Source organism: Oncorhynchus masou, chromosome 15, assembly GCF_036934945.1.
Source record: "Oncorhynchus masou masou isolate Uvic2021 chromosome 15, UVic_Omas_1.1, whole genome shotgun sequence".
NCBI lineage: Eukaryota > Metazoa > Chordata > Actinopteri > Salmoniformes > Salmonidae > Oncorhynchus > Oncorhynchus masou.
Window position 1 is genome coordinate 17,364,329 of NC_088226.1, and position 25,727 is coordinate 17,390,055.

At 43.4% G+C, this 25,727-nt stretch overlaps 1 protein-coding gene across 4 annotated transcripts; it reads left to right on the plus strand.

Moving 5' to 3' along the window:
* The first annotated feature begins 637 nt into the window (after window positions 1-637).
* LOC135555788 (zinc finger protein 646-like) lies at window positions 638-24,847 on the plus strand. Of its 4 annotated transcripts, none has more exons than XM_064988519.1 (7): window positions 638-1,010; window positions 10,774-13,560; window positions 14,016-14,090; window positions 14,279-15,397; window positions 16,512-17,419; window positions 22,029-22,415; window positions 22,537-24,847. In XM_064988519.1, the coding sequence occupies exons 2-7, from the start codon at window positions 10,970-10,972 to the stop codon at window positions 23,013-23,015; spliced, it is 5,559 nt and encodes a 1,852-aa protein (XP_064844591.1). In that variant the 5' UTR covers window positions 638-1,010; window positions 10,774-10,969; the 3' UTR covers window positions 23,016-24,847. The 4 variants fall into 4 exon arrangements, with proteins under 4 accessions (XP_064844591.1, XP_064844592.1, XP_064844593.1 ...); XM_064988521.1 differs by having other exon boundaries at window positions 639-1,010; window positions 22,029-22,441; window positions 22,537-22,623; XM_064988520.1 differs by lacking the exon at window positions 14,016-14,090.
* The last annotated feature ends 880 nt before the right edge of the window (window positions 24,848-25,727 follow it).

Genomic DNA, 25,727 nt, shown 5'->3' on the forward strand with positions numbered 1-25,727 from the left:
GATATACAATAATAATAATAAAACAAATTATGATAAATATTTTACTCAAATGCAGTATCCTATAACCAGGCTTATGTGGCTACCTCCAGGCTCCTAGGTAACTATACATTTTCAAAGCAAAAATAGAAATCTCATGGATGAAAGATTAATGTCACTGATTGAGCCATCATAAATGACTGCAATTGCTTTGAATGACGGTTAGGAAGGCTACATCTGTGGGCCAAGAAATATATATGCCTTAGAAATACTAATAGACTCACTAACACAATGGCATAAAATGTATTCGATGGCTGTGAATTGTAAACTGATACACGTGATTCTATTTTACATGCAATAATGTTGCATGTGAATCACTTCAAACTATATTTGGAACAGGCTAATAAAAAACAGATTAGATCACAGATCACAATGTGAAGCACATTGGACAGCCTGAGAAAATCAACTATAGGTTACCAAGTGTTGCAATCTAATAAACTAAATCATTTTGGAGTATTATACTATCACTCACAAACCATGAAAGAAACGATTATAGTAATTTACAATATCATATAGACATAGTGACCTCAGAATGTCATTTCCTTCATGATCCACGAAGCAAAGGCTGTTTTCACGGAAATCTATTCTGAGCAGCTCCTGCACCAACTGTGGACGTTTGTCTGATTTTGATTAACAACACGAATGAGGGCACCCGAGCAAAATGGACAAGTTATAGTTTCTGGAGAGCAAAATACAGTACAGCATGCAACAACGTAATCTGTTTAAAAAAGATAGGTGTTTGATGCAGACTAAAATGTTATTCTGCGCATGATGACGCGCAAAAGTACGTATGTCTCCGCTTCACACCGCTAGCTAGCAGGAAGTATGTTGAATCCGAGGAGAAAAAAATGACCGAAGAACCAAAGTCGGTTGTTGATCTGAAAAAAATAACAAGTCTCCTAAATGAGAACGCAAATGCTGCGGTTTTTGGATTCGGCATCATTCTCTCTGGTGCAAAGAACGTCATTAAACGGGTAAGTCGAGTGCGTAAAACGTATTTATATATATATAAAAAAACATGGTTTCCATCAATGGGCCAGAGTGTATTTGTCGAGATCTTTGTTGGTTCTAGGCTAGCGCACGTTAGCCAGCAAGCTAACCTTTGCGTGCCACGGTTATTTGGCTTGCTTAGGCATTAATTACCCCTAAAATAACATGGTCAGTGTATATAACAAGGGAATATACATACATTTATGCAGTGTGCGCATCAATTTATTTGAGCTTGAAAAATGTAGAGTTAACGACTTCCGTTTTCCTTGTATTTTTTTTTAGCATCGTGGGGGGGGTGTAACGTTACTTAGCTAGGCGGCCGCGCTAGCTATTTTGTTAGGTCGGTGCAGATTATTACATTAGTTTGATAGTTGGCCAGGTTAAATGCCCCTTAAGGTGAAGTAATGTCTCACATTTAGCTACACTTGTATAAAAATAATACTATGCATTTATATGATCCGAAGTAATGTATTTTCACGACTTTACCCAGCTAACAGGCTAATGTTTGCACAGCTAACTAAAATGCGGCTAGTTTACTAGCTAGTTGCAAATAGCTTCTAAGAAAGCAATTTATGGAAATTGAGTCGTTTTTGTTATTTTGGGGCAACGCGTATAAACGTTATATTTTAACATTGAATAACTCGATGTTTCAGTTAACTATGCATTTATGATTAAAATGTCTTAATAGTTTATGCTTTCTCGGTCCTCCGGCCTTGACGTTGCCTAATTTGGGGAGTCGTTCGATGGAAAAGAGCACGGAATGTCTCGCGGATCGGCGGTAAAGATGCCCTGCTTTTGTCCTGAAAAATTTACGCTGTGTGAACTCCGTGACAAGCCAAGGTCAGGGAGCACGTTAGAATCGCCTCCCACCACGAAGTCAGATTATACTTTATTAAAATGATTTCGAATTACAGGCTCTTGGGCCTCCCTATTATCAAAGAAAAACGTTAATTGTTGAAATGTGCTCCAGACCCCGAGCTCTCAATCAAAACAATGCACGTGTAAACATCGAGTCACACAGAAAGTATTTGTAAAGATATTAACCTAGCTGAACGGTGTATGTACAGCTATCTGAAATGTGTATATTGATATTCTTTCTTTTTTCTTTGTGGTTCCTTGCCCTCAGGCTGTTTATAGTATCCTGCAAACCGTTTTTGCACGGTAAAGATGTTTGTGATTTCACTGTTTAAAATAGTTTGATTTCCTTCTGCTATCAAATTAGTTTAGCTTGTTTGCTAGGCTAACTACTTTTGTGCATACTAGGTAGTTAATTATGTTTTAAAGTTAGACAGTGTAAATATATATTTTTCTGTTTGCATTTAGTTGCAAATGGGAATTAGTCAGTGAAGGTAACATTATTCCAAACTTGTTTATGCTTCACCTCCCCATTTCTGTCTCTTATGTATTAATAATTATTCTACTTGCATCATTTACACCACGTTTGATAATGGCCAATTGAACTTAAGTGTGAACATTCACATTATATTTTCCTCCCCAGAGAGAACCAGAAACCCTGGCTTCTACAGGCCAGAGATTTATGAATTCACTTTTTACACCATGGGCCCATTGTGATGTTTGTTGTTGTTGCATCGCATAAGTTAAGCAATCAAGGTTTTAATTCTCATGCCTTGCTCGCTGGATATTTCTATATAAATCTAGATCCCTCCCACCCTGCTATCTGAATAGACATGCATTTATTCCAACCTGGGCCCAGCTCAGCAATGAATATATAAACTCAGCAAAAAAGGAAACGTCCCTTTTTCAGGACCCTGTCTTTCAAAGATAATTCATAAATTCACGGTCATTTAGACACTAACAGCTTACAGACGGTAGGCAATTAAGGTTACAGTTATGAAAACTTAGGACACAGAAGAGGCCTTTCTACTGACTCTGAATAACACCAAAAGAAAGATGCCCAATGTCCCCGCTCATCTGTGTGAACGTGCCTTAGGCATGCTGCAAGGAGGCATGAGGACTGCAGATGTAGCCAGGGCAGTATTGCAATGTTTGTACTGTGAGACGCCTAAGATGGCGCTCTCCAGGGAGACAGGACAAACAGCTGATCATCCTCGCAGTGGCAGACCACGTGTAACGACGCCTGCACAGGATCGGTACATCCGAACATCACACCTGCGGGACAGGTACAGGATGGCAATAACAACTGCCCGAGTTACACCAGGAATACACAATCCCCTCATCAGTGCTCAGACTGTCCGCAATAGGCTGAAAGAGGCTGGACTGGGGGCTTGTAGGCATGTTGTAAGGCAAGTCTTCACCAGACATTACTGGCAACAACATCGCCTATGGGCACAAATCCACTGTCGCTGGACCACACAGGACTGGCCAAAAATTATCATCACTGACGAGTTGCGGTTTTGTCTCACCAGGGGTGAGTGTCGGATTCGTGTTTCTTGTTGAAGGAATGAGCGTTACGCCGAGGCCTGTACTCTGGAGCGGGATCGATTTGGAGGTGGCGGGTCCGTCATGGTCTGGGGCGGTGTGTCACAGCATCATCGGACTGAGCTTGTTGTCATTGCAGGCAATCTCAATGCTGTGTGTTACAGGGAAGACATCCTCCTCCCTCATGTGGTACCCTTCCTGCAGGCTCATCCTGACATGACCTTCCAGCATGCCACCAGCCATACTGTTCGTTCTGTGCGTGATTTCCTGCAAGACAGGAATGTCAGTGTTCTGCCATGGCCAGCAAAGAGCCCGGATCTCAATCCTGTTGAGCACGTCTGGGACTTGTCCGATCGGAGGGTAAGGGCCCCCCCCCCCGAAATTTCCGGGAACTTGCAGGAGCCTTGGTGGAAGAGTTGGGTAACATCTCACAGCTAGTACTGGCAAATCTGGTGCAGTCCATGAGAAGGATATGCACTGCAATACTTAATGCAGCTGGTGGCCACACCAGATACTGACTGTTACTTTTGATTTTGACGCCCCCCTCTGTTCATGGACACATTATTACATTTCTGTTAGTCACATCTGTGGAACTTCTTCAGTTTGTCTTGTTGAATCTTGTTTTGTTCATACAAATATTTACACATGCTAAGTTTGCTGAAAATGAACACCGTTGAGAGGACATTTTATTGTTTTGCTGAGTCTATATGCTTCAAAGTGTAAACAACAGATGACCGACAACCCAAACTGTAGAGGAAGTGCTATTTGTGACGTTAGACCCATCTGGTATTTCTCTATACAGATCTTGGTGAGCCTAGCACACCCAGATGGCCTGGCATCAGAGCCCCTGGGTCAGGGTACCATCCCAGAGGTTATGAGGCTTTCACTTTAACATTAGAGCTGTAAGACTAACCCATGCAGGTATAAAGTGTATTCTGTTGAGGTCACTTGACTACAGGAACAAATACTGGTAGGCCTATGTCAATAAGCCATTCTGGAATAGGATGCCTTATTCAAATATAGGTTGGGGGGGAATGGTGGAAGGCTCTAGTATAGTGGATTGAGCCTATATTAGACTACCAGGCCTATGTTACTGAAAATGACCAATGTGATATTTGACCCATTTTTTTTTATTATTTGAGTGTTGTGTGCAACTGCCATATCAATCTTGCATTAGCTTATTTTAGGGCCAACTTCTCAAATTTGGATGATATCACAGAGCTTACATTGATTTTTCACAATGTGAAATTATGAAATGGAAGTATTCCACAAACCTTTATATTGTCTTTTGTGCTGTAAATGTAAAAACTATAGGTGTGTGGTTCTCAAGATTCTGCAGGAAGAACTTGGCACACGACACATTGGACAGCCTGGATGCGAACACAAGCTGCAAACGTGCCACATCTAATAAAACTTAAGCCATGTCTAAAAGTTGTCACAACACAAGCCTTTATTTAGCACATATGCCTAAATACTAAGACTTTGAATCCACACTGACAATTGGCAGTAGATGATAAATCATATGTATGCATAAAATCTAGGTTAATTTTAACAAATGTATTATTCATCAAACATTGGCAAAACATAAAGCAATATAATCTATAAATGTGAGACAACATATCTTGAGGTTTTGAACTGATCATGTATTTTTACCCCACAAAGCATAAGTGTTGAATGTTAAACGGGTAGTACAGTTGAAGATGAGATTTTCCTTTTTTCCCCATTTATATTTCCACGCAGGTCAAAATAACACAGAAATTGTGATAATGCCCCTTTTGTTTAAGAGCTGTTTATAAAAAATAAAAAAAGCCTGGCATTTCAGCCTGTTCAGGTGGGATGGAACTTTTGGCCCACAACATGACGTCACAATGTGATCTGAGTATAATAGACCAATGACTGTTCATCTGATGTGGGTGGGCTCTAGACCATCCTATCAGCCTTTCAGGGCTGTGTATGTAAAAGTCGTCCAATTTGTTTCCTAACGCCTACATGATCAGACTGATGATTTCGAGACATACAGTTGTGGATTTAAAAATACAATTCCAAAGACTACATTAGGGCTTTAAGAATAATGATTGACTTCCTGGTAGATTTGAAATCTCCAAAGCCCTGTAAGAGATAATCTATACAATGATGAGTCTTGTTTCCGCCATAATAATAATAATAATAATATATCCCATTTAGCAGACGCTTTTGTCCAAAGCGACTTACAAGTCGGCTGGGGCCACTACTTTTACATATGGGTGGTCCCAGCGGGAATCGAACCCACGACGCTTGGCGTTGCAAGCGCCATGCTCTACCGACTGAGCCACACAGGACCCTAACAATGGCAGTTGTTGTCAGAAAGGTGGGTGAAGGGGGGGGTGGGACCGGTCAGGTGGGACCGTTCTAGCCAATGAGAGGGCAGATATGCGTGATCAAAACAAACAACTCGATACAATTTCATTCAGTTATCACTACATTCGTAACAACCTAAACATTATGAAACTTATTTTCAATCAAATACTCCTCACTTAGCAAATTAGCAATCACATTTTTTGTTGACCAAATCCACACACTCTCATAGATCTTGATACAAAAACTCCCCACTTGGTCTGCTTATCGCTGTATTCGCCTGTGGACCAAGTGATGGGAGTGGAGCCTCTCGCTTTGCCTGTTCTTCCTATCAGGGGTATTTTTGGAAGAGCAGATTGTCGGGGTGACGGAGCATAATGATTTTCAATGCAAATTGAACACAACTTAGCCCCCCCATTGGCCCGCGGGCCACCTGTTTTCGACCCCTATCCTGGACACGTGATCTGAGAGGATTGAACAGGTGGAGGAAATATGGCAATCTCTTGGTAGATATTGCCTCTTAGATCTGTGTCTAGGGCAGTGATATAAAAAATTTAACTTTGAGGTCAGGACTACTGTTGGTTTTCTGTTCGACCTGATAATTCATTGCATACACATGGTGTACCAGGTCTAAATCAGTCCCTGATTAGAAGGGAATAATTTACAAAAGCAGCAGTACTGGGTCTAGGGACCTCAAACTAAGCTCTGGACCTTCAAAGCCATTGTTTCCCTCTAATAAGGGACTGATTTTGACCTAGGACACTGTGTAATTATCAGGTAGAAAAGAACCAGCAGCCTCTAGACCCTGTAGGCATGTGGCCCTGGTCTAGGGGAAATGGGGCTAGGGGTTGGCCCAATCCCAATGCACTTGTGGATATCTGAGAAGATTTGATTGTCATAAGAAATATGGTGAAACTTACCCCTGGTCTATCAGAGGCCAAAGTGGAGCTATTGCCATGTTACTTACAGTACACCTATCAAATCAGATCTCCACAGGTGTATAGGGGCCAATTTGGGATTGGGCCATTGTTTCTGGACAAAATCTAAATTTCAGGACCATTAAGCATGAAATGCAAAGAATCAAACTGCCGATAGGTAGGTACCAAAATGAGAGGCGGTTCCTTCTCTTGCTAGAAGAAAAGCGGTACCTGCTGCATGCTGACCCGGTAGCGACGGACCTGCCGTTTTCTACTTGTAGAATCGCAATGCTCGTCAGTGGCCAACAACTTTAAAACCTACCCCAACCAGGAACCGTAGCTAGATGGCAGCATTTGCACAACACTGAAAGCACAAACCACCGCATTTCACTATGGCAAGGTGACTGGGAATATGGCAGAACACAAACAGTAGTCATTCCCTCTGTAAGGGAATCAAACAGGCAAAACGTCAGTATAGAAACAATGTGGAGTCACAATTCAACGGCTCAGACAGGAGATGCATGTGGCAGGGTCTACAGACAACCAAGGATGACAAAAGGAAAACAAGCCACACCGCGGACACTGACGTCTTGCTTCCGGACAAGCTCAACACGTTCTTTGCCCACTTTGAGGATAACACAGCGCCACCGACGCAGCCCGCTACTGAGGGCTCTCTTCCGTGGCTGACGTGAGTAAGACATTAACCCTTGCAAGGCTGCCAGCCCAGATGTCATCCCAAGCTGCATCCTCAGAGCATGCGCAGACCAGCTAGCTGGTGTGTTTATGGATATATTCAATCTCCCTATCCCAGTCTGCTGTCCCCACATGCTTCAAGATGGCCACCATTGTTCCTGTACCCAAGAATGCAAAGGTAACTGAACTAAATGACTCGCCCCATTTCACTCACTTCTGTCGTCATGAAGTGCTTTGAGAGACTAGTCAAGGATCATATCACCTCCACCTTACCTGTCACCCTAGACCCACTTCAATTTTCCTACCACCCCCATAGGTCCATAGACGATGCAATCGCCATCACACTGGCCTATCCCATCCGGACAAGAGGAATAGCTATATAAGAATGCTGTTAATTTACTTTAGCTCAGCATTCAACACCATAACACCCTCCAAGCTCGAGGCCCTGGGTCTGAAACCCACCTTGTGCATTTGGGTCCTGGACTTCCTGACGGGCTGCCCCCAGCTGGTGAAGGTAGGAAACAACACTTCCACTTTGCTGGTTCTCAACACTGGGGCCCCGCAAGGGTACATACTCATCCCCCTCCTGTACTCTGTTCACCCATGACTGCGTGGCCAAGCACACCTCCAATTCAATCATCAAGTTTGCAGATGACTCAACAGTAGTATGCTTGATTACCAACAACGACGAGACAACCTACAAGGGGGAGGTGAGGTCACTCAGAGTGTGGTGCCAGGAAAAGAACCTCTCACTCAACGTAAACAAAACAAAGGCTATGATTGTGGTCTTCAGGAAACAGATGATCGAGCACCCCCTATCCACATCGACGGGACAGTGGAGAAAGTGGAAAGTTTTAAGTTCCTCGGCGTACACCTCATGGACACTGAAATGGCAGAAGAGGCATTGAAGCGCCTCTTCAACCACAGGAGGTCAGTACAGGTGAATCGAAGCTGGGACCGAGCAACTGGGAAAAACAGCTTCTATCTTTATTTTTTTTTCACCTTTATTTAACCAGGTAGGCAAGTTGAGAACAAGTTCTCATTTACAATTGCAACCTGGCCAAGATAAAGCAAAGCAGTTCGACACATACAACAACACAGAGTTACACATGGAGTAAAACAAACATACAGTAGAAACAAGTCTATATATGATGTGAGCAAATGAGGTGAGATAAGGGAGGTAAAGGCAAAAAAGGCCATGGTGGCAAAGTAAATACAATATAGCAATTAAAACACTGGAATGGTAGATTTGCAGTGGAAGAATGTGCAAAGTAGAAATAAAAATAATGTGGTGCAAAGGAGCTAAATAAATAAAAAGCTAAATAAATAAAAAGCTAAATAAATACAGTAGGGAAAGAGGTAGTTGTTTGGGCTAAATTATAGATGGGCTATGTACAGGTGCAGTAATCTGTGAGATGCTCTGACAGCTGGTGCTTAAAGCTAGTGAGGGAGATAAATGTTTCCAGTTTCAGATATTTTTGTAGTTCGTTCCAGTCATTGCCAGCAGAGATTGGTTTTGGGGCTGACCAGAGAGATATACCTGCTGGAGTGTGTTCTACAGGTGGGGGATGCTATGGTGACCAGCAAGCTGAGATAAAGGGAGACTTTACCTAGCAGGGTCTTGTAGATGACATGGAGCCAGTGGGTTTGGCGACGAGTATGAAGCGAGGGCCAGCCAACGAGAGCGTACAGGTCGCAATGGTGGGTAGTATATGGGGCTTTGGTGACAAAAACGGATGGCACTGTGATAGACTGCATCCAATTTATTGAGTAGTGTATTGGAGGCTATTTTGTAAATGACATCGCCGAAGTCGAGGATTGGTAGGATGGCCAGTTTTACAAGGGTATGTTTGGCAGCATGAGTGAAGGATGCTTTGTTGTGAAATAGGAAGCCAATTTGAGATTTAACTTTGGATTGGAGATGTTTGATGTGGGTCTGGAAGGAGAGTTTACAGTCTAACCAGACACCTAGGTATTTGTAGTTGTCCACGTATTCTAAGTCCGAGCCGTCCAGAGTAGTGATTCCATCATACTGTTAAATAGCCATCACTAGCACACAAAGGCTGCTGCCTATATACAGACTCGAAGTCATTGGTCACTTTAATAATTGGAACACTAGTCACTTTAATAATGTCACTTTAATTTTTACATATCTTGCATTACTCATCTCGTGTATATACTGTATTCTATACTATTATACTGTATCTTAGTCTATGCTGCTCTGACTGCTCGTCCATATATTTATATTGTCTTAATTCCATTCCTTTACTTAGATTTGTGTGTATTGGGTATATGTCGTGAATTACTTGTTAGATATTGCTGAGCTGTCGGAACTAGAAGCACAAGCATTTCGCTAGACCCGCAATAACATCTGCTAAACACATATATGTGACCAATAAAATTTTACTTGATTTTGAGCCAATCAGAGAGCACGAACCCCCACATGGGGGAGTCAACAGGAGTGATAACAAAAAGGGCAAAAAATTGCAATTTCTCTGTACATCCATGGATGAGCCAGTCACACTTCATTTGCAATGTAGGCTATGGGATGGTAGCTAGTTAAGTACACAGATGCAATGCACACAACACTAAATACTTCCCCCAAGCTAGCTAACCAGGATAGCTATATTCTAATTTAATCACAATGGATTCTTTTCCATGAAACAGCTTCCTGTGTTAGCTGCCGGGTTAATACATTGTCCTGAGCTAGCTAGCTATGTTGCGCTGGTTAGCTAAACATTTGGCTATGGGCTGGCACTGGCCATATGGGATTATGGAGAGTGAATTGAATTGTTTCATCTTGTTAGGTAGTTATCTAGCTGTGGCCATCTGGCTAGTATCAACAAGGGCATTCTACAAAATAGCAACATCAGCGCAGCTAGCTAGCTAACATTGGAATCTAGTCCATAAACTAAGCAACACACACAGACATGCATTGCCAAACAACGCTACTGCCTTCTTCTGGTTTGTAGTATTTTAAGGCTTTGTGGCTGATGACTTCGAGGTTTTTGCTCTGTCTACACAAAGAGATTGTCTGCCGACACTGATAAGAAGTGCAAATTACTCTCGGCTGGCGAACGGTAAAACAATCCTGTGTGTGTTCCTGCTCTTACATGTAGGTGTGCGAGATTTACCCTGCCCAGCACCCTTGATAGGTAGAGTTTCAATGTTGGGAACAATTAATTGGTCTGAATGTCTGATGTGGGGATTTGTAGCCTGTGTTTGCTTTTGCCAGACCATTATTATTCCAATGAAGGTGTTCTTTGTCATATTACTTGCAGTATAGAATAGATAACCTTTCCACATTTCCACTAGATGTACAGTATGTCTAGTCGTTTCTGGTTTGAGTCTCTTCTAAATGATTAAATGCCCCCTTTTTTGAATGTTTTTCCTATTTCAACAGTGCTCTTCCATTGCCTGCTCCGTGTCCAGATCCTTCCGGTGCTGCCCTGACAAGGTGGCATTGAATGGCTGAAAGAAGACTTTCTTCAGCTCCGGGAAGAAAATGGCTGACACCACAGAATCCAAGAGCTAAGACTCTCTCTTTTCCCCTTGTCTGCTTTGTTGATTATCTTGAGACTTGATTTCCCCTTCCTTAAATGTATACGCCTACTATGGCAATGCATGATATGAGCCGTGTCAAGGGTTTCCCCTGTAAAGAGTGTGATATGGTTTGCCCCAGTACCCCTAGTCTGTTAGAACACATGAAGGCTCACTACCAGCAAGAAGAGAATGGCAGGTTTGAGTGTGAGCAATGTGGCCGCATCTACAAGCATGCTGGCAGCCTGGCCAACCATAAGAAATCCCATGAAGTGGGTTCCTTTCAGTGCCCAGTCTGCACCAGAACCCTGCCCAATGCTGTGGCTCTGAAGAACCACCTCCGTATCCACACACTATCCCCAAGCAGTGCCCAGGCAGAGGAAGACGGTGGTGACGAAGGCGCTGAAGACGGACATGATGAGAGGAACTATGGTCTTGCACAGGACCTGTCTGATGGCTTTGCCCGCAGTCACCTGAACAACAGTGGAATGGGTCATGGTGTGATGTCACATGACCCAGATGATCATAAGAAGTCACCTGTAACTGATGATGCCTGGGATCGTCCATTCAAGTGCGATCAGTGTGATAGGACCTACCGCCACCATGGCAGCCTGGTTAATCACAAGAAATGTCACCAGGAGGGGGCGTTCAAGTGCACCGTCTGTTACAAGCAGTTCAACAACCTGGCTGCTCTCAACGGCCATGAGCGAACCCACTCAAAGTTTAAGACTCCTGGAGCATCGATGGTTAACAACAACATACATGATTCTGTGACTGATCAGCGTCCGTCTGCTCCCCAAACCGATGATGCGTCTAACTGCTTCTGCCACCTGTGCCAGGTAGCTTTGCCCAACAAGAGTGACTTCCAGGAGCACATCCTATTGCATAATGCAGCCTCCTCTTCACTGGGTCTTGCCCGTAGTTTCCCTGGGATAATGCCGCACAATCTCAGCGCTGTCCGCTCCCCAGCATACACACCTGCCCTGGGTGACCCTCTGCCGCTTCCTCATTTGCCAAATGATAAACGTGGACCCTTTGACCCAATGCTTGGCCCTCCTGTCAATAACCCCATTTACACTTGTGCATACTGTGGGGCTGGGCATCCTGATCTGGAGAGTCTCAAAGTTCATTACCTGACCCATGACCCCCACCCAGGCTCCCATGGTCAGGATGGTATCCTGAGCACTGATGGGATTGGCTCGAACTCTAACCCATCTCCATCTGGAGAGAGAGCGCAATCTTCTTCTGATGATGGTGAACGTCGTTTCAAGTGTCAGGATTGTGGGAAAAGCTACCGCCATGCTGGAAGCCTGGTCAACCACAAGCGCTCCCACCAGACTGGCCTCTACCAGTGCACCATCTGCTGCAAGCAGTATCCGCATTTGGCTGCCTTGCATAGCCACCTCCGCAGCCATAAGGGAAGAACATCCAACCAAACATCCCTCAACACTGAAGGCGACTGGCTCTCCTCGGAACCCCTGACACTTGACTCTCAGAATAGTTATGTGCAGGAGGGGAGTGGCGCAACCACCCCCATCTCCCTCCCTGGAAATCTTGGTGACGCTGCTCACTTTGTACCTGATGGTGGCCACAGCAGTGGTTTGGATTCACTGGAGTTCCATGATCGATTTGATGGCTCCCTTGCCCAGAGCAACTCTGGGCACTCCCCTCTTCCCCAGAACCACCGCCAGGCTGATAGACATATGTGCACTGACTGTGGAGAAATGTATGGGGACATCTCTGGCATCAAGTCTCACATGTGCCCCCAACGGCGACAGAACCAGGGGATGTCCAATGGATTCATGGGGAACATGAGTAGCTACAACAGTCCTGGAGGCGCTGCTCTCCCTTCAGGTGGAGGAAATGTGAAAGAGAGCAATGGACAGCGCTCTCAGTATGGTTCTCAGTCCCATGCCCAAGGAGGGGGGAAAAGGATGAATAAAGAAGATGAAGATGATGGTGAAGTGTACCAGTGCTCAGTGTGTGGGAACCATTATGCCAGCCTCAGGGCCCTGAGGAGCCATCTGCGCAGCCATGCTAACAATCCCACAGGGCCTGGGACTTCAGCGCTTTCTCCTAACGGTGAGGCAGATTGGAGGATTATCTGCAGCACCTGTGGCCAGAGCTTCTCCAGAAAGCAAGACCTGTTGAACCACCAACTGATTCATGGGCCACAAAGGTCTGATGCAGCAGCGCAGAGCATGGGGGCCGATCCTACAAATACTAATGGCAAAATGGATGGTGATGGGAGGAATCACATTTGCGTTGACTGTGGCATGTTCTTTGCTGATCGCCATCACCTGATCACTCACCTGTGTCCTGGAAAGGGAAGAGGTGGAGTGCTGAGCAAAGAAGGATTGAATGGAGCTAAAGGGATGACTGGCGGAGATGGAGTTAGTGGCGGCGGAGTTGGAGGACCTGGAGGCAGTCGTGATATGGGAGGACAGGACCGTAGACAACAGATGCCAGATTCTGAGGATCGACCCCACAAATGTGACCAGTGTGGAAGGGGTTACAGGCACCCTTGCTCCCTGCTCAACCACAAGAAATCTCACAAGACCGGAGTCTTCAGATGCCTTGTCTGCCAGAAGCGCTACTACAACCTGCTGGCCCTTAAGAACCACCAGAGGACCCACTTTGATTTAAAAAGGTAAGCTTTTGTTTGATGCTTTTCCCCATTGAGACTTGTTTGTCTTTGTGGGCCTATTAATAACATAAGATCTGTTTGCATTGCTTGAATTTGGTCCAAATTTGAAATTGACATCAATAGGACATTTTACACTAAAATCAGGATTGTACAGTACCTTCATGGATTGGTCTTTTTCTCTGCGCATCGATGTAAAAAAATAGGCATTCGATTTTGTTGAAGAAAACACCGCTTTTCCCTCACTGTACAGCGGCACAGCTGGAAAACGAACAACATTGTCATTGAATGTAAGAGTCTACTCTGTGCTACAGTCCAATCTGTACAGCTAATTAAAAACAAAACACCCCTTAAGCAACCCTGAGGAACCCAAGAAATGGCCAGGCCATGACATCTTTGAATCCATTCTAAACATAAAATGTATTTCTGACTGGTGATTTCCCTTTATTGGCTTGCTACAGCAAGGCTGCCGCTGGCACAGGGAGAAGCGGTCCCCAAGTGGCACCCGATTCCGAAACGATGGCTTTACTTGAATGGTAAATAACCTTACCCAAATGTGCTTTTATCATCATTACTAAACGTAGCTAGTGCCTGTTCAGCCAGTAGGCTGTCCATTCATGATGTCAGGAGCGAGTTGAATGGCTGGCAGATCGTGGAATAGGCGCAAGGAGTGTTTACCAGTTCCTAACCCATCTTTTAATTTGGTCCTCACTTTCTTTTACAGGCACAAGTGTGAGGAGTGTGGGAAGGCCTTCAAGATCCAGAAGCAGCTGGAAAACCACCTTCGGCTCCATGAAGAACACAGAGCAAAGGCTCACGCCCAGCTCGCAAAACTAGGCAATGGGAGGTATCAGGGAGGACCCTCTGGCATGCAGGCCATGAGAGGAGAATCGTCCAAATCCCAGAACCCTGGCATGGGGGAAGTCAAGTATGGACAACAACAACAAGGCTTCAAGCAACCCTACTCAGAGGCTGGTACTTCAAGGGCTCAGAATTTTGATCTACAAGAAGGGGGACGAAGACCCTTCGCCTGTGATGAGTGCGGACGGAGCTATCGTCATGCAGGCAGCTTGGCCAATCACAAGAATCTTCACAAAATTGGCGAGTATCACTGCAATGTCTGCAACTCCACTTACCCCAACCGCCTGGCCATGAAAAACCATCTGCGTCTTCATTTTGCCCTCAAGAAGCACACTTGCCAGGAATGTGGCAAAGGATTCCGTACCCAAAAGCAGCTAACCACCCACCACTCTGCACAGCTCTGCAAGGGGGCTGCAGGAGCTGTTGCTCAAATGGATTACGAGTGTGATGGGTGCTGCGAGGGTTTCGCTACTGCAGATGAGCTGGCTGCACATGACTGCCCTGCTCAGCAGCTCCCTTCGTCCTCGGCCTCCCTCAACAGCTCAAGCCTCAGCATCGATGGGGCTGATCTTGTACCAGATGAACGCCCCTACAGCTGTGACATCTGCAACTGCTCTTACAAACATGCCAGCAGCCTGCTGAACCACAAGCACACACACAAGACGGGCACTTTTACATGCACCTACTGCGACAAGCCGTACTCCAACTACATGGCGCTGCGCAACCACATGCGCATCCACACGCAGAAGAAGAGGCACATCTGCCACCACTGCGGGAAAGCGTTCCGGCTAGCCAGATTCCTCCGCAATCACCAGAAGGTCCATGAGGAGGGCCACACACGCTTTGGCTGCACCAGCTGCGGGAAGAGCTTCCAGGGGAGGTCAGGCTTGGCGAGGCACCGCTGCGGGGAGAACCAGGTAGGCAAGGAGGGCAGGAGGATGGCCACTGCAAGCACGACAGGGGGAGAAGAGTGCCGGTACACGTGAGTTTTCGTCTGTTTGTGATTCTTGAAGTGAAAATAGTGAAGATCATAGGTTTCTACATGTCTATTACAGGTATATGATCTCCAATCCGGCTTCCTTGGGACCATACGTGCACCGGAATTCGGCTATTTCTGAAGTTTGGACAGATTGATTAGTGGAGACCAGATAAGTCCCCCCTTTTGCTTTCAGTTAGATATACATTCGTTTCGTAGGCTACTATGCATCAGAATTGATTTGATTGTTCAGTTGGATGTTTTATTTTCTGCTTTTACAAAGAATACTGACATTAATTGATACCAATTCAAAGTAGCTGACGTAGTATAATAAGTAAGATTTATGATGTTCTTTGTACTTGTTTGAATTGTAGTGCTCCTTTGTTTGTGCTTCCCTGTCTCTTTTTATAGGTACATTGTACATTTTTAGGTTGTTGATAGTGTAAACCTAGTTTAGTGGGCTTCTTTGTTTGACAAAGTCATGGCACAAAAGCTGGTTAAAATGGTGAAAGACCATAGAAGTGAGAAGGTTCTTGTTAGTTTTTTGCTGATATTACAGTGAAGACTACATTGATACAGGGCATGGGCCTATCCTTAGACTTAGATCCACAGTAAGTATTTGGAGCTTGCTACACTGCACATGCTTTGTTGTAAATTAGATATTTTGGGTGGGGGGGTGTAAATCTGCACCAAGCCAACATATTTCACCACAGTTGGTGAAAGCCAGAATAATTTCAATAACTATGAAAAGTGTGATATGGAATTGTTGTATCCAAATGTGCAAGGAGCCACACATACCTTCCAAGACTCTAATTAGTTTTCAATTATTTGATTAAGGACAGTCCATATTTTTTCCCCTTGTTTCCACCAAAATGTGTTCCCCTTCTTATTATGTGTATAAATTGACTATTTCTTCTTGCAGGACATGGTAAACCACTTTTAGTCATCTCCAAAGCTTTAAGCCGGATTCCAGATCATATACCTGTACAAATTATTTTTAGATGGATATATAAATATATTAAAGTTGTATCTAATGGAAAAGTGGTAACCAGCCAATTAGATTAGTGAAAAAGGACCGCAAGCAGTTACTAATTTCTTCTTCTCTTCTGTCTCTCCACAGATGTGACCAGTGTGGCCGCTCCTACGCCCATGCCAGCTCCCTTCTCAACCACAAAAACACCCACACCGTCGGCATTTACCACTGTGCCGTGTGCCTCAAGACCTATTCCAACCTCCTGGCCCTCAAGAACCACCGGCGCATTCATTCAGAGATACGGCGTCACCGCTGCCCAGAATGCGGCAAGGCTTTCCGCGTCTCCTCCCAGCTCAACAGCCACCGTCGCGTCCACCTAAAGGAGAGGGAGCTCACTTGTGGCCCTTGCCAGCGCAGCTTCCCCAGCCAGGCCAGCTTCCGGCTCCACCAGGAGATCTCCCACGGCCAAGCCCCCAGGCCCCCCCAGCAGACACAGGCCAGGGCTGGGGGAGCCTCTTTGGGCACATCCGGGGGCGGGAGCTCAGGCCTTAGCTGGGGCTCTGGCCTGGATCTCACGTTGTTGCAGGCCCAAGGACTGGACCCCAATGGACTACCCAAAATTAACTCCCTGTCCTTCCAAGGCCCCAGTGGCAGCAGGAGCCGTGGGGCGACGGGGACCAAGTCGCACATCTGCAACCAGTGCGGCCGCACCTACCTCCACGCCAGCTCCCTCCTTAACCACAAAAACAGTCACAAAACAGGCGCCTACTTCTGTAACTCCTGTCAGAAGGAGTTTCCCAACCTGATGTCCCTCAAGAACCACCGGCGCATTCACACTGAGCCCAAACGTTTCCAGTGCCCCGACTGTGGAAAGTCCTTCCGTGTGTCCACCCAGCTCATCTGCCACAGGCGCATCCACACCAAGGAAAAGCCCTTTTCCTGCCAGCAGTGCGACAAGCGCTTCTCCAGCAAGTCCAACCTGCGCCACCACCAGAAGGTGCACTGGAGCAGCTCAGCGCCCCCTACCATGGCCATGGGCGCTGCCAGCTTCTTGGGTATGCCCTCGGGCCCATTTCTATAAGTATGGGGGGGGGGTGAGATGCATTGAAATGCCAAGGTTTTAGAGGTGCCAAAACTTAGTCCCCATCTCATTCACCACCATCTCCCTTTTGTTGTGGAGTGTGAGGTTTATGTCTTTAGATTTTCACAGAGCAGGTTATGTGTTTTAGACACACAGGCCCTGCATGCAACCTTAGACAGGGGAGGGGGAGAGGACTGACTTGGCATGGACGACCTCTACACTGGTTAAGACAGTCTGGTTGCAAAAGCGTCCCCAATCCGCTTCATCCCAACCAGCATGGCTACTCTTGCTTGCATTCACTCGATGGCCTTTGCTAGGGGACAAGAACCCATTCACCTGTAATGGTACACATGGATTACTGCTCACTCAGTGTAGGATGTGTGCTAGACGTCTCTGTTCGGCCCTTTAGAAACCTTAATGATATACTGTTGTCATAGCTCCCCGTTGCATGTTACACAGTAGACGATTCTAGATTTCTCAGTGTTTTATTGACCGTTAAGCCCAGTGTCAATGAAGTCATAACAAACGGGTCACAATAGGAACAACATCCTGATGCCATGCCAAGAGTGTGGCGTGACGCTCACCAAGTCAACCACATTGATGAATTTGACCAATGTTAAGTTTTTTTGTGTGGCATCTTTGCAGTTTGAATGCATTGCACATCATGACATCCCATTCCGTATCTGTTGATTTTTGGATAAAGCCTTTGCATGCGGCCTTTGTCATGTTATACAAAACATCTTAACCAGTAAGAACATGTATTTCAAACAGTATCTCTGAAGTGAGCAATATGTTGGAACAAATAGTTGATGTACTTTGACATTGTAAAAATGTAGTTTTAACGGTGAATGTAGTGGTTGGCGATTTCTGTAATCTAGAACTGACCTGAGGGTGTATTGCTCTCTTGTGAGGTTCTAATCGTTTTCTAACTTGTGTGTTTCTTGCAGCACGAAGATGAGCTTCAAACCTTATTTTTCTGCAGATGACAGCAATACTCTATCGGTTGCTTCTTTCTGGCATCACATTTGTGTTTTCCTCTTTAAAAAAAAAAATGTTTCTGGGCACCCATATTTTCAACACTGCGCCTCACGAGTTAACATGTATAGACAATAAGTTGTGTTTTTAGAAAAAGGAAGAAAAATGTATATTGTTAGGCCCATGCCGGCATTTTGATTTTATCCTGTATCGTAATCGTACTTCTGACTGTATTATTTACAGTTAAACTTTTATAAGACAGATCATTGTAGAATGCATTTATTTATTTATATTAACACTTTAGGAGCTTTGTTGTTACCACCCCTTTCCTTACACTTACCCCTGACTACTCATCCTGTATGTATAATTGGCATGGAGTTGAGTATGAAGGACTCCCAAAGAACACTTGTGACAAGTACTCCATGTTGTCTCAATTTGTTATGGTTTAATAATAATAATAATAATAATCAGTCCCTTGTGCAATAAACAGGGAACTTGTATAATGTGTGTTTTGATTGCAGTATGAAGACGAAGGAAGTATTTCTGAAATGTTTGCCTTTTACAAGTAATGTTGTGACCGTCTCCCCTCAAGTCAGACTGGACTTCCTTCTGTTTCACAAAAAACTCACACTCAAAGGGGACAACTTTGAATTGTTTGTGCATTCAGACCTCATTCTCTTAAGATTTTGTTATACCTTATCGTAACCCTTGTATTTATTTAGTATTTCTTTTTATTTAATTGCGTTTGGACTATTCAAAGCTCTGTGTGAACACCTTTTACTGGGAGAGCTGGTGCTAGTAAGTGAAATATAAAGTGACAGTGAAGTGATTTTTAAGAGCAATGTGATAACTAGACCACGGGACAACTAACTATATTTTAATGGAACTCTTGCGTTTTCTCCAGAATTGGTTAAAAGTGGACACTTCCAACCATCATTACGGATATATTAGAAATGATTGGTTTGAACAACTATAATGAATAATTTTCAGTTCTAACTTTTTGTTTCATACATATATGTAATGCTTACTATACAGTTTTATAAGCTGTTTTGATAATTAATTTCTTAACAAAACCTGTCCATATTATAACCCCTAATGCTCAGTATTTGAAAATAAATAGCTGGAAAACTAGTGAAGAACATTGTTGTGAATCCATTGTCCTTTCACTCCTCACTTTTAATGTACTTTTGAAAGTGTTAAGTGTTTTAATAATCAACACGTTTTCACACAGGCAATTTTTTAAATCTGTGATGAAGGCGAAATCAATTTCGTTAACTCAACCTTGTTAAAGACTTGGCTTGAACATTTTCACTTCAGTGAATTGGTCAAATTAATGTGTCTAGTTGAGGGGCCAAATAATTGACCTGTTGGGATTTAAGGAAGGGGGGTATACAATTGTAGATCTTTAAGCAAATGATGCAGACTGAGGATGAAGTTTGATAATGTGATTTACCTTGTTGCCTCTAGAAACGCGGGTGCCCTCATATCATACACCTAAACTGTGTACACACAGGCAGCCCAATGCTGATATTTTTTTGGACTAATTGTTCTTTTGACCAATCACATCAGATCTTTTCACATCAGATCTTATTCAGAGCTGATCTAATTATTGAACAAAAATATCAGAATAATGCTGCCTGTATAAACACATCCCTAGAGGATATGACCTCTGAAAATGTCATTTGCTCATGTTAGTCCAAACAATACATTTAAAAAATGGACACTAATGCATCTATATGTAATCTTTAAAGTGCAATGTTTGAATGAGTTCCATTATCTTGATGCTAGAATATTGAGTTTTATGCAACACATACAAATCACTAAATGATATCAAGTTTACAATGTGGTTGTTGAAAATATACATTTTATTTTATAACCAGCCAAATAGGTTTGGAGTTATTTCATCCTTGGAGGAAGAAGAGTATCCTCCCAAAACTAATTTCTTTAGTTTTTCCAGTGATATTTAGACCAACTTCATTGTTCCACGTAGCATTTTTTTTTTGTCAACCCAGACAAGTTTGAGTGCAAATTTGCTGCTAGTTAGCTTAGCACGCTAACGCCAGTGTCCATATGGAATCTGAGCTGATGCCAACGTCTAGCAACCACAGAAGCATTTCTGTTTATAATACATTGTTCAAGAGTGATGTGGTCACTATACACGTTGGAATGGAGTTTCTGCATGGTGGTTAAGTGTGTTTTTGGATGTTCAATCGATTCCTGTGGACTCTTGGATTAGCATGCTAAACTAACAAGTGGCTGTTCCAAATAACTAAATAAATCAAATATTTTTGTTTGGGAACACTCAAGTACTGGGAGAAGCCAAAGAAAATTAGTTTGAGTAAATTGTCCTAAGGGCTGTAGAATCATCAACATTGCAATATGACTCTCCCAATTTGTGTGTATTTGTCACCATGAAGATGAAACTAACCCAGATATTGAAGATACAAATCTCTCACCCTTAATCCTACACATGTAGCTCTGACTTATGCCATATTTGTTTTGTTTTCATGTACATTTCGTCTTTTCTATATGCATGATAGTTTGTGCTTAATAAAGGTCCATCCGTGTTGAATATAATTAACTGTAGCTATACATTTGTTACCAAATTGAAGCATCAGTTTCTTCTACCAAAATCAAGGTACAGTTAAACTATGTAAACGACCATATTAAATACTGGTAGCTAGTGGAAATGCATAATAAACCCATATATACCTGCAGTGTACAGTGGGAAAGTGACATTTACAACATGTCGCCTCATCATTTGACTCGAGGCTCAGTACACCATCAGCGTAGGGAAGGCCCATTTGATTTGCCCAATGGTTTGATTGATTGAAAAGGCTCCGGTGAATTGCCCGAAATAAACAATTGATTGTTAAATGTGCCGTATTTAACATTTCAGTAATATTTTGACTCCCTCTCTGATTTTGAAGAATATTATTAAGTCCAAAATATTATTTTGTAGAGACAATATTTCAACTTCAGAAAACTACATCCAATATTGAATCAAGAAGACGCATTTTGTATACACTAAGGGTGGCCAGGACGTGCCACTCTGACAGTTCTTTTTGTTTTTGTCTCAATTAATAGTATTCATTTATTACTACCGTGACATATCAAGATCTATGTCCATGTGGAAATGTTACGGAATGCACTTTCAATTGTTGAAGAATTACTTTTTTTCCCCCCATGGCTGAAGCTGTTTCTAATGCAACGTTTACATGCTGTCACAGTTATCAGAAGCTTTTAGTTTCACTTGAAGGACTGTCAATGTTGGAATTACAAGAAGGAAACTCAGAGACATTTTTTGCTACCAAGTTGTGACGTTTCACCATTGACCCTTTACCTTTGACAGCAAATCTGTTTTTGACAATTACAATCTTATCAGTATGTATAATGTAGCTAGTCTGACCATATTGTTGATGTTAAGTAAGCTAGTTTACTTCATTAAGAATTGTTCCAACTTCAATAGCACTTGAACACAACCATGTCGAGCATATGACTTCCCAGTTTCCCCATTTTCCACGAGCATGTGAAGCCAGCATTAATGTGTATACAAACGAAATATCAGAATTATGGCATGACACAATTCCTACATTTTACATTTTCAGGTCATCCACCAATTGGCGCAGGGAGACCACCCAAGTCGCATGTCTGCGACCAGTGCGGCCGTGGTTACCGCCATGCCGGATCCCTCCAGAACCACAAGAACATCCACAAGACAGGCGCCTATTTCTGCAGCTCTTGTCAGAAGGAGTTCTCCAACCTGATGGCTCTCAAGACCCATCGGCGCATCCACACTGAGGTCAAACGCCACCGGTGCTCAGATTGTGGAAAGGCCTTCCGTGCGCCTAGCCAACTCATCGTCCACCGGCGCATTCACACCCAGGAGAAGCCCTTCTCCTGCCAGCAATGCACCAAACGCTTCTCTAGCAAGTCCAACCTACGTCACCACATGAAGTTGCATTGGAGCGGCTCAGCGCCTTCCAGTTTCCTGGGTATGCGCTCAGGCCCATTTCTATAGGTGGGGGAAGGGAAAGTGCTGCTGTGATTTACATTGAAAAGCCAAAAGGTTTCTGAAGGTTTGGTTTAATACAAGTTCAACGTTTACATTTTCAGGTAAACCGGTAATTGGTGGGGGGGCCAAGTCGCACGTCTGTGACCAGTGTGGCCGTGCCTATCGCCACGCCAGCTCCCTCCTCAACCACAAGACCATCCACAAGACTGGTGCTTATTTCTGCACCTCCTGTCAAAAGGAGTTTCACAATCTGAACGCCCTCAAGAACCACCAGCGCATCCATACGGAGACCAAGCGCTACGAGTGCCCGGAGTGCGGAAAGTCCTTCCGTGTGTCCACCCAGCTCATAATCCACCGGCGCATCCACACCAAGGAGAAACCCTTCTCCTGCCAGCAGTGTGACAAGCGCTTCTCCAGCAAGTCCAACCTGCGCCACCACATGAAGTTGCATTGGGGCAGCTCAGCGCGCCCTGTGCGCACCAATGTGTCTGTGGCTGCTACCAGTGCCACCCTCTTGGCTCTGCCTCAGACCCATATCTCTACAAAGTATGGGTGGGGTTGGGGAAAGGGGAAGCATTGAAATACCAAGGTTCTGGAGGTGCCAAAACTTCTCTTCACCCTCCTTCACCACCATCTCCCTCTTGTTATAGACTGTGATTTTCAAAGAGCAGGTTACGTGGTCTAGACACTCAAGGCCCTGCATGCAACCCCAGACAAGGGGAAAAGTGGACTTGACATGGACGATATCTACACTGGTTAGGACACGGGTTGCAAAATCCTCATCTATCTGCCTTCATCCCACCCAATTAGTTAGCTGTGCTTGCTGCATTCACTGGGTAGCCTTTGCTAGGGGACAACAACCCTTCCGCCTGCAATGGTACACCAGGATTACTGGTAAAAAGAAAAAATTCAATATTAAGGTTTTGGGATTGTTCCTTTTTGACTGCTACACATCATAACGTCCCATCTGTTAATCTTCAATGAAGCCTTTGCTTGCAAATAAGAATTTGTGCTTAACTGACTTGCCTAGATACATTTTTAAAAAAAAACATGTGCGGCTTTTGTTGTGTCATACAGTATTGAAGAGTAAATAATGGATTTTAAACGTATCCGCAAGATGTTGGATTAAAGAGTAGATGTACTTTGACATTTGACATTGTAAAAATGTAGTTTTAATGGTGAATGTAGTGGTTGGAGATGTCACATTTCTGTAATATAGAACTGACCTGAGGGTGTATTGCTCTCTTGTGAGGTTCTAATTGTTTACTAATTTGTTTGTTTCTTGCAGCACGAAGATGAGCTTCAAACCTTTATTGTTCAGCAGATGACGACAATGCTCTTAATGGGTTGCTACTTTCTGCCATTTCTGTATTCCTCCCATTATTTCAAAATGGCTCTTGGCACCAATATTTTAAACACTACGCCTAAACCAGCAAGAGCGTATAGATGTCGTTGTCTTTTTTAACGGATAAACGTAAAGAAATGTATATTGTTAGGCCGCTGTCGGCATTTGGTTTTTATCATGTATCGTAATTATGACAGTATTATTAACATTGCAGCTTTTATAAATCATTATAGTATGCTTATTTGTAGCAGCATTTGTAACAGAAATGCTAGTTTTAGGATTTCTCAGTTTTGGAGAAGTGTGGTAACCACCCCTTGTCCTTACACATACCCCTGACTATTCCATCATGTATGTATAATTGACATGGAGTCAATGATGAAGGACTCATTAAATTGACAGTACTTCCTGAAGTTTCCTTTGTACAACAAACAGGGAGCTGCTATGTGTGTTTTGTTTGCCGTATGAAGTTTAAGGAAGATTAAGGATTATTGTTGACATGTTTGCCTTTTGAGTGATGTCACTGTCTTCCCTCAACTCAGACTGGACACTTCTGTTTCACACACACACACACACACACACACAAAAGAAAAGAAACCACACTTACAAACATAACTTGTAAAGGTTTAGCGCATTTATTATGTTCAGTTTGTTACTCTTGTATTGTAACCTTTGTATTCATTCATTAGTGAGTATTTCCTTATACACTTGTGTTTTATTCAACTATTCAAAGCTCTGTGTACATATTTTACTGGGAGAACTGCTAGTAAGTGAAATAAAGTCACAGTGAATTGATTTAGTAGTAATGTGATAAAACTAGACCACATTTATATTTGAGTTAAACCTATAAAAAATATATATATACAAAATGGACACTTTTGAACCTAATTTAGAAAGAATTGCTTTGAACAAGTATTCATTTCAAGTTCTTACTTTTTGTTTCAAGTATATATGTAATGTTTACTATACACTTTTATAAACTATGTTTTGATAATTAATTTCTTAACAAAACTTGTCCATATTATTATCCCTAATGCTGAGTACTGAAAATAAATAGCTGGAAAAATGTGTTCTGAATCACAATTGTCCTTCAGCTCCTCACACTTTTTATGTATTTAAGTTTTTAATAACAGTCACAATTTCTTGGAAGGTTGCTTCAATATTTCCAAAAGTCCTGTAGTATTTCATTTCTATTAAAAGCAGGTTTAAAGTAAGCCTGTTTTGGGGGCTCTTTTCTATGACAGTGCATTCCCTTCAGTCAGGAAGGTCTGTCATAGAAAATAGAACACATATATTCACCATCATGATCCCTAAGGCTTTGTTCGTTTGTGCTCTATCAGTCAGTTTCCCTGAGCAGTCTGCAATGAATCCCACATCCGTTTCCCAATGTACATGCCCTTTCGGAATGATGGATTTGACCCAAGCCCCATGTACCATGGGAGAGCAGAGGAGTCTAGCATCAAGGCAAGTCCCCCTGGGGAACAAGGACTGTGACTGTCCTGAGAGTCCAGTCAGAGGAAGCCATTCATCACTGTCTAGGGCCTTGTGTCCCTGGTGTTTTGTTCATGCCATGAGGGGGGCACTACAGATTCCCAAATGGCACCCCTTTCCCTACAGTGCACAACTTTCGACGAGGGTCCATCCCACTGGGCACAGACATCAGTTCAACATCCAGTTTTAATTTACATTTGGTTTAGTTGTCAACTAACGTGAATTCAATGATGTGGAAACAACATTGATTCAACCAGATTTTGCCCAGTGTGTAGGGAATAGGGTGCTATTTGGGATATAGACAGAGTCTGGGTGTACAGCCATGAGGGAGTAGTGGGGGAGTACAGCATGTGGATGTGGAGGTAACAGAGTATTGAATCCCTGCACAAAATGGAGTACAGTATTTATTTAGGTGTTTTTTCAGTAATGTTCAAATTGGTTGTTGCCATTTTCCGTTGT

Bases quoted from the DNA above. Each gene is read 5' to 3' on its own strand.
- LOC135555788 (XM_064988519.1), top strand. From the start codon at position 10,970: ATGTATACGCCTACTATGGCAATGCATGATATGAGCCGTGTCAAGGGT. The intron at 14,091-14,278 runs GTAAATAACCTT...TTTCTTTTACAG, and splicing joins ACGATGGCTTTACTTGAATG to GCACAAGTGTGAGGAGTGTG. The intron at 15,398-16,511 runs GTGAGTTTTCGT...GTCTCTCCACAG, and splicing joins GGAGAAGAGTGCCGGTACAC to ATGTGACCAGTGTGGCCGCT.